Source organism: Camelina sativa, chromosome 14 (genome assembly GCF_030686135.1).
Source record: "Camelina sativa cultivar CO46 ecotype springtype chromosome 14, ASM3068613v1".
Taxonomy (NCBI): Eukaryota; Viridiplantae; Streptophyta; class Magnoliopsida; order Brassicales; family Brassicaceae; genus Camelina; species Camelina sativa.
The window spans coordinates 9,473,662-9,486,634 of NC_141893.1; the positions used below are offsets into that span (position 1 = coordinate 9,473,662).

The window sequence follows — 12,973 nt, forward strand, 5'->3', positions numbered from 1 at the left end:
TCTTGAGAAAGGAACAAGCCGTTGTCATGGAAGGTGGTTTGGATTCCCAAAAAATAATGAAGTTTGCCCATCTCCTTCATCCTGAATTCAGTGTGCATACTGTCGAGAAGTTTCTTGATGAGTGTGGAATTGTTGCCGGTGAGGACCATATCATCGACATATAGTAGGAGCATCATAATATCTGACCCGCGCTCATATACAAATAAAGATGGATCTTGCATACCACAATAAAAACCAAACTCCAACAAATAGGTACTTAACTTACCATACAAGGCTCTAGGAGATTGTTTTAAGCCATAGAGGGACTTGTGGAGCTTCCAGACATGATTTGGTCTGTCTTTGTCAACAAAGCCTGTAGGTTGTAGCATGTACACATCCTCGGTGAGATCACCATGCAAAAAAGCATTTTTGACATCCAACTGTTTTAACTCCCACTGACCAACAGTTGCAGCATGGAGAACCATACGAACAGTAGCAGTTCTCACCATTGGACTATAAGTTTCAAAATAATCGACCCCTTCTTCTTGATGGAATCCTTTGGCTGCCAATCTGGCTCTCAACTTGTCAAGGCTGCCATCTGCATTGAGTTTTGTTCTAAAAACCCATTTACACCCAAGAACATTCATTTCTGGTTCGCGAGGTACCAAAGAAAAGGTGTTAGTCTCCTTGCAAGTGGTGACTTCCTCTGTCATAGCGTTTGTCCAGCCCTCATCTTTCAATGCCTCTGTGACAGTTCTCGGTTCCGGATTAGAAACTTTTTGTGTGAGGAGAGCATATCGAGGATTTTGTTTTCTCACTCCAGCCTGTGCTCTTGTTGTCATTGAGTGTTTTGGTAGAGTTGATGAGCTAACTTGGTGTGTTGGCTAATCAGTTGGTGCAGCTTCACTGCTTTGAGCATTGGATGATACGGCTTGTCAAAGGACTGTTTCTGCATGTTCCGGGAGTGATTGAGGACTGTTTGGTGAAGAATTAAGTTATGTTGTATGTTTAATGTCTTCTCGTTCTACTACAGGACTTACACTTGGAGGAATTAGCACTGGTTGAGAGCTGGATGGAGCAGAACTAGTAGAACCGACGTGATGGCTAGTCGTATGCGGTATTGGTGTATTAGAACATGGTGCAGGACTTGTTGCAGATTGGAGAGGTGGAAAATCTTCCTCTAAAAACAGATTCTGAGTTTGTGCTGGCGGGGTTGAACTTGGTGATTGAGTTGGTTGAGCCGGGTGATCCGGAGAGTATTGAAAACTTTGTTGCCAGGCCTGCAACAGATTTTTTTTACCAGGTCGATGAAAACTTTGGTATTTATCAGAAAACGGGAACGACGACTCTTCAAACAGAACATGCCTACTAATATAAATTCTCCCTGTGGGTGGATATAAACAGCGGTAACCTTTATATTTGATGTTGTAGCCCAAGAAAACACAATGTAGGGACCTTGGATCAAACTTGTTGTCTGTGTAGGCTCGGAGAGTCGGATAACAAGAGCAGCCGAAGGTTCGCAAGGCAGTGTAGTCAGGCTTTGACTGATGAAGTTTCTCATGCGGACTCTTGTTGTTCTCTAAGGTCGAGGATGGGAGAATGTTGCTCAGAAAATTTGCTGTGAAGAAGGCTTCTACCCAGAACTGTTGAGGGACCTTGCTAAAGAACATCATGGCTAGACCAAGTTCAATGATGTGTCTATGTTTCCTCTCGGCAAGACCATTCTGTTGAGGAGTATATGGACAAGAAATGAGTTGTTGTATCCCATTCTGACTTAAGTGAGCAAGAAAAGCTTTGCTTGTAAACTCTCCTCCACCATCACATTGAAACATCTTTATTTTGCAGCCAAACTGATTCTCAACAAGATTTTGGAAATTGCAGAATGTAGAGTAAAAATCTGATTTATTTTTCAAATGATAGAACCAACAGAATTTAGACCAATTATCAATAAAGATTACATAGTATCTGAAACCCTGTCCAAAAGTGATTGGAGCAGGACCCCAAAGATCACAATGAACCATTTCTAATGGTCTAGATGAAACAAACTTAGAATCTGGAAAAGAAAGGTTACTACTCTTCCCAAGATAACATCCCTCACATGTTGTCTTGGTACTTTTATTGACTGAAATAGCTTTACTCTTGACTAGCTGCTCCAAAATCTTATTATTAGGGTGTCCAAGTCTCCTATGCCACACCTCATCAGAAGCTGCTTGTTGTCTTGATGAGTAGAAGGCTTGACCAGGTGGATTCTTGAGAGTGTAAAGGCCCTTATTGTATGGACCGTTGGTGAGGAGCTTCTTTGTTGCATTGTCCTTAACAATAACCTCATCAGCATCAAATTCAATCGAACAAGGATAATCTCTGACAAGCTTAGAAACAGATAATAGAGATTTTGCAATACCAGGAACCACTAGAACATCCTTTAGAGGTAAATTACCTGAAGTCGTAGGTAGAGATGCAGATCTAGTGTGTGTGATAGGAAGACAGTTTCCATCACCAATCATGATAGTGTCGTTACCAACATACTGTCGGGATTGGTGGAGGTTACCTTGAGAGTTTGTAACATGAGCCGTGGCTCCGCTATCCATGACCCACTCATGACCTCCTTGGTCCGTAAAATCAGTGATTCTCAAAGCCGCCAAGGCTGCAGGGATCTCGGTCTGATAAGTGTTATCGAAACGGTACCAACATTTAAACGCAACATGACCATTTTTACCACATATCTGACACACTGGTCTGTTTTCTTCAGAGAATACCGAGGATCCAGTGGAGGGAGAGATTTGTTGATGGAATCCTCTGCCTCTCGTCGAGTATCCTCCTCTGCCTCGAGATCTGTTAGAATGTCCTCTTCCTCTGTTACTGTAGAATGCACCATCTGAACGCTGCGTATGAAAGGCCAGGTGAGGGGTTACGCTTGAGTCTTCAGTATAAGCCATCAATCGGTCATGATATGTCGTGAGTCGAGGAATCACATCTTCGAGGGTTGGAGATGAAGATGAGTCCATGGTTCCTTCTATAGAGGTCTTAATCGGCTCATACCCCCTACTCAAACCATTCAAGGCTGCAAATATTTTCATCCTCTCACTAACTGGACTTCCTACAGAGGCAAGTTGCTCACACACACTCTTAAGCTCTTTTAAGTAATCTAACATGGTCAGATCTTTCTTTTCCATATTTTGCAGTTTCCTCTGTAAGCCAAACAACCTAGCTGAGGAGACCTTATTAAAGTGACCAGCTAGAAAGTTCCATACCTCCTGAGACGTTTTTGTGTTGACAACCTCAGTGAGGAGCTCTTCGGACAAAGATCCTAGAAGTCATGCTCTGACGACTTGGTCTGACCAGACCCATGCTTGATATGCCGGATTTGGAGTGTCTGCAGTGCTGGTGGCCTCAGGTTGTTTGGTGGAGCCATTGATAAAACCCAAAAGGCCCTGACCAGAGAGAAACGACTCGAACTGGGTTTTCCAGAGCAAGTAGTTTCGCTCAGTGAGCCTGACCGTCACACAATTTGTAATATTTAAGACAAGTTGCGAATAGAGCTCAGTGGACAATGCCATGGCTCTGATACCATGTAAGAGAAATGAAATAGGAAGAAAGTTCTTTATTTCTCTTGATACTCTCTTAACCATTACATGAGGCTATACTTTCTATTTATACAATCACAAAACCCTAGTTCCATTGACACATGTCTTCATTGGTCAGGAGGTTAAGAACGTCATATCGATTGCTCGTCGCTGTCTTTGTTTCTGTACTACAACCCCTCTTTGTCGTGTTTACTTTAGTGGTTGAAGCTTCCTCTGCAACGTATTTGTCTTTTTGCAGAGTCAACTGTTGCTTGGCAAGCTTACTGGGCTGCTTTAGAGTTTGATTGTTGTTGTTGGGCTTCCTTTCAGGTTTCGAAGTCCACTCTGTTTTGAGACCTTCTGCTTCAAAAATAGGTTTTGACTGAGACTCATCTATACATTTCACAAATTCAACAACAATCTAAAGACAGTAAACTAGATCTATTTCCGCATTTTTACATACGAGACACACAAATTTAGTTTCTAGTAGCGGGTTCATTGGACAATAGATGTAAAGTTAAAGTCCAAGCAAGTTTTATTTGCTAGGTTAGATGTCATCCATCAATGAATCATAATTTGAGAAACTATCAGTTCTTTTACATCTAACAATACATAAAATCATTTTTCTGGTGATTGTTGTGTCACCTTCAACTGATCTAAAATATGGAAAAATGTTTTCAAGTGTTATCCAAAAAAATCTTTTTTTCTAACTATTAATTTCCGCGGACGTAACGGGAAATTCAAAAAAGATATAAAAATGACACGCAAGTAGATGACTATCGTTGGATAAAGATGGGAAAAATCAATAAAAAGGCACAGTACAGTTTGGTTTGGTTGTTGAAAACTCTTTAAATGATTTGTTATGTTTATATGTAGGTATTGCAAACTCTTTACAATAATTCAATTTAATTATTTATTTTCTCAATAGTATTTTGTCCACTATGAGTCTATGATTAGTGTAAAAAAAACTAGAAATCCCAAAATGCGAGGAAGATAAATATATCTTTATAGAAAAAAAAGAAGTTGGAGATGGATACGGATGACATGTCAAGTCCGACAAGGAAATACATGCACTTGTCGTCCTTCTAATCCTTTGCCCCGTAAACATCGTTAAAAACATAGCTCTCTCTCTCTCTCTTTTCTTTTTTGTTTGATAACACTCTCTCATTTTCTTCTTCTTATACTCTTCTCCATTTTTCTTCTTTTGTCAATTTTTTTTTGGGCAAACATGGCGATCTGGTTTGCTAGATCGAGAAACCTTGTTTCTAGCTTGAGACATAACATGTGCTTGTCGACTATTCTCGTTAAACGTGATTACTCTCCACGTCCCGTTTTCACAAGTCCTCAGATATCTTCGACGGTCTTTTTGAGTCCCTACGTGGCTAGCCTCCGTCACGAGTCGACGGCCGTGGAGAAACAGCTTGATTTAGTTCAACATAGTGATGATCAAGAAGATGCCCTGCAGGTATATTTTTATTTTAATAACTATACTCTTTCACGTGGTTTATAGTTAAATCTAAAATTGGGATTAGTTTATTTATAATAAGATTAGCTGTCGATGACGAATTATTTGAATTGAACTGTATGTGTAAAAAAAAAAAAAATAATTGGTTCTTGGTGAATCAGATTTTGTTGATTTTCTTTCTAAGACTAGTAATAAATGCTTCGGTTTAATGTACCAGTTATCTCCAATTCCGGTTCTCATTTCGATTTATGAAATTCTTGGTTTATAAATTGAAACTAAAACCAAATTCAGGTGAAGCTGGTTTCTATTTTAGGATGAAATTTTTCTTGTTTATGAATCTCAAAGATTTGAATATTAATGAAGCTCTAGAACTTATGGGATCGCATAGTTTAAAATAGTACAAGACTACAAGTACTTCCCTCACAACAACAGTTCACATCGGCGCACAAGTCATGTCAAACAAGTAATGGACCACGCACAAGTTACACGTACGAATGAATACTAATTGAAGTGCTGTGTGGGTCTCGGCTTCTTTGAGTTTAGTCTGATTTGTGTACACGTGTACGGCACATTCATTAATTAAGTCTCACACACTCACACCACCAGTCCTGGAAAACTAATTTGCATTATGATCTATCAGACATTCTTAAATACGCCCAAATACTTTCTTTTGTTTCTAGGAATTGGATTTTCCGGGAGGCAACGTCGGTTACACATCCGAGATGAAATTCATACCGGAATCATCTTCTCGGAGGATTCCGTGTTACCGAGTTCTCGACGCAGACGGACGAATCATCCCCGACAGCGATTTTATTCCGGTACAGCAATTTCAAGAAAATGTAAAATTAGAATTGGTATGAGTTTGTGGTTTAATATTAACCGGAAAAAAAAAAACAGGTGAGCGAGAGACTAGCGGTAAGAATGTACGAACAAATGGCGACGCTTCAAGTGATGGATCACATCTTCTACGAAGCTCAACGTCAAGGAAGAATCTCGTTTTATATTACTTCTCTCGGAGAAGAAGCCATTAACATCGCTTCTGCAGCTGCTCTTAGTCCTGACGACGTCGTGTTACCTCAGGTAATTATTAAGACGTTGTGTTTGTTTACTCTAGACTAGTCACGTTTTGGTTCGGTTTGTTTTAAACCGGGGATTTGGTACAGTACCGAGAGCCTGGAGTGCTTCTATGGCGTGGCTTTACATTAGAGGAGTTTGCGAATCAGTGTTTTGGTAACAAAGGTGATTATGGCAAAGGCAGACAAATGCCGATTCATTATGGCTCTAATCGTCATAATTATTTCACTATCTCCTCTCCAATCGCGTAAGGGTCTCTGGACCAAAAGAAACAAAGCAGTTGATTGTTCTGTTTTGTGTTTTTGCTGAATGAATCTGTTTTGATTCTTCAGCACGCAACTTCCTCAAGCTGCTGGAGTTGGTTACTCTTTGAAGATGGAGAAGAAGAATGCTTGTGCAGTTACATTCATCGGTGATGGTGGCACTAGCGAGGTTGATTAAAAAGTCTTTAATTCTCATATCTCAAAAAAAAGGATTAACATATCAAGAATTGAAAATTTATACAGTTTTGGGGTGTGGTGTTTAGGGAGATTTCCACGCCGGATTGAATTTTGCGGCGGTAATGGAAGCTCCGGTCGTGTTTATCTGTCGGAACAACGGTTGGGCCATCAGTACTCATACCTCAGAACAGTTTCGAAGTATGCAACCAACTTTTTCCTCTGTTTTTTTTCATTACAAAAGAGACCAAACTATTCCTCTGTTTTGATTTGAGCCTATTGTGGTTTGGTAACAGGTGATGGCATTGTTGTGAAGGGACAAGCTTACGGAATCCGAAGCATCCGTGTTGATGGTAACGATGCACTCGCGGTTTACAGTGCGGTTCGCTCAGCTAGAGAAATGGCTGTAGCAGAACAGAGACCTGTTCTCATCGAGGTAAGAAAAACCATATTAAAGATTTGTCTAATTACAACTTTTGACGTTGGTGAAACGAGTCTTTGTTTGTTTTCTATTTCTTAGGCGATGACATATAGAGTAGGACATCATTCAACATCAGATGATTCAACTAAGTACAGGGCGGCCGATGAAATCCAGCACTGGAAAATGTCGAGAAACCCTGTGAATAGGTTCAACAAATGGGTCGAGGATAACGGATGGTGGAGTGAGGAAGATGAATCCGAACTAAGATCTAACACAAGAAAACAGGTAAAAGATTCCGAAACCGCTACATTTAATACGTTAAGGTTGATGAAGTGTTGTGTTATTTAGCCGTTTTTGTGTGTGTTGTAGCTTCTGCAAGCGATTCAAGCGGCCGAGAAGTGTGATAAACAACCATTGAAAGAGCTGTTTAACGATGTGTATGATGTTAAGCCGAAGAATCTAGAAGAGCAAGAACTTGGTTTAAAGGAATTAGTAGAGAGACAACCTCAGGATTACCCTTCTGGTTTTCATGTATGAATCTAGATTCTAGACGAACTGTGAAGTTTAAAACCTCATTCCCATGTATTATGTATCATATATGCATGTATATACAGACTATTTATTATGTCCAACGAATCGAATAGTAATCGGGTATGAATGAATGAAATCAGCATTTGGAGGATCATGAAATAACCTTGAGAATGTTACTTATAGTCCAATATAAACACCAATGGTCCGGCTGAGCCCATATAAGACTCTGGGATTATATAGTGTTGTTTCCATGTATGTGTGTTGGAGCTCTTCTTACCTAGTAGTCACCTTCATTGTGGAATTTTTTAACATAATTGACGATCAATTTGAATAATCAACCAACCGTATGGAAAGAAAAAAAAAATTGATGGGCTTGATTATGAAAACTGTTAGAATTTGTTATAAATACCATTTTTGAGATATTTAGGATATATTACCTCTGTATCATAAAAAATGATATTTTAGGATTTTTACTTGTATCACAAAAAATAATTTACTTTAATATATTTAATGCATTTTTATTTTTAAAATTAAATAACTAATTAATATTTTTACTTTTACAATACATTAGGATGTCGGTTCGTGCATTACCGCACGGGAAAGTGAAAACCTGAAATGATTAATTTTAATTTTTTTCGGTAAATTTTTAATTGTATAATATAAAAGTCATAAATAATGATTAAGATGAATTAACCAAATTAGTTAAGTAAAATATTTGTTATATATATAAAAATAAAAAATCGATTCAGTGAAAATAAGAGAATAATGTTAAAGATATATAAATCTAGGTTTACCGAATCATACTCAGATAATCAATTTTGAATATTCACGTAGAATAAAATTTAAATCATTATTCTATCGAAATTTATAAAAAATAATAAGAGAATCAGGGAGGAAGAACTCATAGCTGCAACTGCAACCAACCAAATTGACTAAAAAGATAAATCTATGAAAAATTAAAAATCACAATTAATTACCTAAATTAATACTTGAAAGAGATGATCAATACAGTTAGATGGAAAACGACACCAAAAAAAGTTAGATGAATGAATCAATAAATAAAACAATCCAAATTTTTTAACAAAGATGAGCGAATTAATGTTGATTAATAAATTGAAAGAAAATAATACTCAGAATTTACAAATTTGGAGGTATTAAACAATAGTCAAATAACAAAAACTCTATTCAAGGTCCATAAAATATATATATATATATATAAAAACAAAGAGGTGTGAAACAAAAATGTGCGAAAACTAACAAATGTGAACATTGAAAGCTGGGAGTACGATGAAGAAACACAATTGTTGGATCAAAATATTGCAACTTTTAAGATCATTAACAAATCTAAATAGTTAGATAAGATAATAAACATAATCTCATCAGTTATATTTAAATTGACCCCTAAAAGTGAGTTTGCTATAATATATAAACATATAAATCTATGATTTTATTTATTAACTTGTAAGTATAAAAATACTCAGAAAACAATAAATTCAAAACTTGTTTTTGTATTCCATAAAAGTTTATATATAATAAACAAAGAGGTGTAAAATATAAAGGTGTAAAACTTAGAAGGGTAAAAAAAAATGTGAAAAATTAATAGGTGCAATTTTTGAAGACGGGGGTACGACGAAAAGATGCAAAAATATGAAATTAAAGACGTGTGAAACAAAAAGGTGTGAAACAAAAAGATGGAAAAACTAACAAGTACAAACATTGAAATCAAGGGGCACGACGAAAAAACACAATTGTTGTATCAAAACACTGCAAGTTTATATAAACAAAGAGGTGTAAAACAAAAAGGTGTGAAAACTAACCGGTGCCTACATGGAAAGTTGGGGGTGCGACAAAGAAACACAATTGTTGGATCGAGTCTTTGAAACTTTTGAGATCATTAACGAAGGGTGAGATCATTAATAATACTTAAATAATAAAAACTCTTTTCAAAATCCATAAAAATCTGTATATATATATAAACAAAAAGGTGTGAAAACAAAGAAGTATGAAACAAAGGTGTGAAACAAAAAAGTGCGAAAACTAACAAGTGCAACCATTAAAAGCTAGGGGTACGACGAAGAAACACAATTGTTGGATCAAAACATTGCAACTTTATATAAACAAAGAGGTATAAAACAAAAGGGTGTGAAAACTAACGGGTACCAACATAGAAAGCTGGAGGTGCAATGAAGAAACACAATTGTTGGACCAAAACTTTTGCAACTTTTGAGATCATTAATCATACTCAAAGAACAAAAACACTTTTCAAAGTCTATAAAAATATGTATATATATATAAACAAAGAGTGTGAAATCAAAGAGGTGTGAAACAAAAAGATGTGAAACAAAAAGGTGCGAAAACTAACAAGTGCAACCATTGAAAGCTAGGGGTACAACGAAGAAACACAATTGTTGAATCAAAACATTGCAACTTTATATAAACAAAGAGGTGTAAAACAAAATGGTGTGAAAACTAACGGGTGCTAACATTGAAAGCTAGGGGTGCAGCGAAGAAACACAATTGTTGGACCAAAACTTTGCAACTTTGAGATCATTAACAAAGGGTGAGATCATTAATAATACTCAAAGAACAAAAACTCTTTTCAAATTCCATAAAAATCTGTATATATATAAAAACAAAGAGTGTGAAAACATAGATGTGTGAAACAAAAATGTGTGAAAACTAACAAGTGCAACCATTGAAAGCTAATAGTACGACGAATAAACACAATTGTTGGATCAAAACATTGCAACTTTATATAAATAAACAGGTGTAAAACAAAAGGGTGTGAAAACTAACGGGTGCCAACATGGAAAGCTGGGGGTGCAACGAAGAAACACAATTGTTGGAGCGAAACATTGCAACTTTTGAAATCATTAACAAAGGGTTTAATAGGTGCGATTTTTAAAAGATGGGGGTACGACGAAGAAACACGATTATTGGAAAAAAAAACTTGCAACTATTGGGATCATCAATAATTTTAAACCGTTAGATGAGATAATAAAAATAATCTCATCCGTTACATTAAAGTTGACCCCCAAAAGTGGGTTTGTTATTATATATAGATAATTAAATGTATTTATGCAGTTGAATGACAAGTAAAAAAAACACAACTAAATAAGTACTAAAAGAAGCATAAAACAAAAATTATTACCGATAATACTTCATTTATTATTTCTTAATCTTTGTAAAAATTCTAAAACATCATCCTTATTAATACAGAGAGAATAGTTTTTAAGTTTTTAGAAGATAAGATTTAGTATTAAGATTTAGAGTTTAGAATTTAATCATTTTATATATTAAAAGATATATTTTTGAAATTAACATCATAAAAATGTATTTTAAAAAATTGAGATAGAAAAAAAGGTATTTTTGAAAATCTTCCTAAAACTATTTAAGAAAGCTTAGTTAACCTATGGAATGGCCTAAGTATAGATCAGTTTTGCACAGAATCTCCCAGGTGGTGCGACAATTGCAGGATATATCGTTTCATTTAGCTGCTCCAAAGGCTAATAGAGTAGCTCGGGAGATTGCCGGTAGTGTAACACGTGATGGGCGACTTTACTCTTATCTCTCCTTAGGTGGTCCTGCTTGGATTCAGAAGCAGGTTAGGAGGGACAATAGTGCTTAGTCAGGGTTCCTTTGTTTTCGAATGGATGTTTTTCTCTCATGTTTTAAGTTTTGTCTAGCTTGATCGGGTTTGTTCTGTTCTTGCTCTGTTTGTGTAACTTTGAACCTTTTATTAATGCAATTCAGATGATCAAAAAAGAAAGCTTAGTTAATCGTTTTTTAAAACGTGCCTACCTATCCAAATGACATGTACGTCATATAATAAAACAATAAATTACTGTAAGTGATCTTGTCTCTATCTTATAATTGTTAATCAAAATATATAATTTTAAAAAGTTATGATCAGATGATCGTCAATTAATTAAATAAATATGATAAGATTTTTTTAAGGATTGGAATTATTTTGTTTTGTAACAAAATAAAAAGAAAGGATTGATTTAAAAAAAAAAGGAAATAACAAGAAAATTGGTCTGCATATTGCCAGGAAATAGTCTTTATATATATACACAAAATAAAATACATTGAATAAAATATGATATGCTTATAATATCTGCCAATTGTTGAAAAACTTATTATTATCATTTTCTGCCAATTGTTAGATTGAGCGTCTTTGGAAGTTATCCCAAAACTTCAAATTTTGAAGTGCGCATATAAAAATGAGTTGATTTCATTAGTTGCGGTTTCGACTTTTATCAAATCGTACTCTACAACCAGTTGTCCACTTTTAGTCGATTTCGACACACACATTCACTGATTCACGCATCTCCTTCTTCTATTCTATTACACAAAGAAGAAATAATTCCTCAATAACAACACCGTTGCAAAATCAATTCAGTTAAATCATTTGTTTCAATCTTTTTTTTAAGTAATATCCGCTTGTTAATTAAGTATGTAATCATAATTTATATAATACTTAGTTCTAAGATTAAAGTTTAAAATATGTGAGTAAATTGGCTTTGGATACTATTAAAAAGCTAAACAATGAACAAACTTATCTGCCAGTCACTATAATACAAGTGGCAGCTTAAGCGTCAGGAAGCTATTTCCCACACGTTTCTCTCTTTCCCTTCCCATGCATTGTGAGTCTTAAGAGATTCATTTCACAAATTAAACAACAATCTGAAGACAATAAACTCTGTTTCCGCATTTTTGACAAACGAAGCACACAAATTTAGTTTCTAGTAGCGGGTTGATCAGAGACAATAGATGTAAAGTTAAGGCTTATTAGTTAGGTTAGATGTCACCCATCAATGAATCATAATTTGAGAAACTATTGGTAAAAGTTTAAAGGCCATCATTAATAGGACAACACCAAGGATGTTCTAAGCCCAAAAAAATTATAAAAATAATGAATAGTGGCTTAGAACACTTTTTTTAGTTCTTGATGTAGAACTGATTTAAGCCAGTTCTTATTTGACGTGGCTTCATGTGATTGGACGAGATTTTTTGGAAAAAAAGAAAATATTTCATTTACATAAGTAAGCAATTTAAATGTTAATTTATAAGTTTTTATAATTGTAATATGTTTAAGAATATTATATTAATTTGTAAGTATATAATTGCTTTTATATAAGTATGCAATTTAAATGTTAATTTATAAGTTTTTATAATTGTAATATGTTTAAGAATATTATATTAATTTATAAGTATACAATTGCTTTTATATAAGTAAGCAATTTAAATGTTATTTTATAAGTTTTTATAATTTGTAAAATGTTTATGAATATTATATTAATTTATAAGTATACAATTATTTTTATATAAGTAAGCAATTTCAATGTTATTTTATAAGTTTTTATAATTTGTAAAATGTTTATGAATATTATATTAATTTATAAGTATACAATTGTTTTTATATAAGTAAGCAATTTAAATGTTATTTTATAAGTTTTTATAATTTGTAAAATGTTTATGAATATTATTTCACTATATCTTT

At 34.9% G+C, this 12,973-nt stretch overlaps 1 protein-coding gene across 1 annotated transcript; it reads left to right on the forward strand.

The window, feature by feature from the left end:
• Positions 1-4,439: 4,439 nt before the first annotated feature.
• On the forward strand, positions 4,440-7,624 carry LOC104740840 (2-oxoisovalerate dehydrogenase subunit alpha 1, mitochondrial-like). The gene is made up of 9 exons (XM_087485028.1): positions 4,440-5,007; positions 5,688-5,825; positions 5,905-6,087; positions 6,171-6,328; positions 6,414-6,513; positions 6,608-6,719; positions 6,815-6,954; positions 7,039-7,224; positions 7,309-7,624. The coding sequence occupies exons 1-9, from the start codon at positions 4,771-4,773 to the stop codon at positions 7,474-7,476; spliced, it is 1,422 nt and encodes a 473-aa protein (XP_087341154.1). The 5' UTR covers positions 4,440-4,770; the 3' UTR covers positions 7,477-7,624.
• Positions 7,625-12,973: the final 5,349 nt, after the last annotated feature.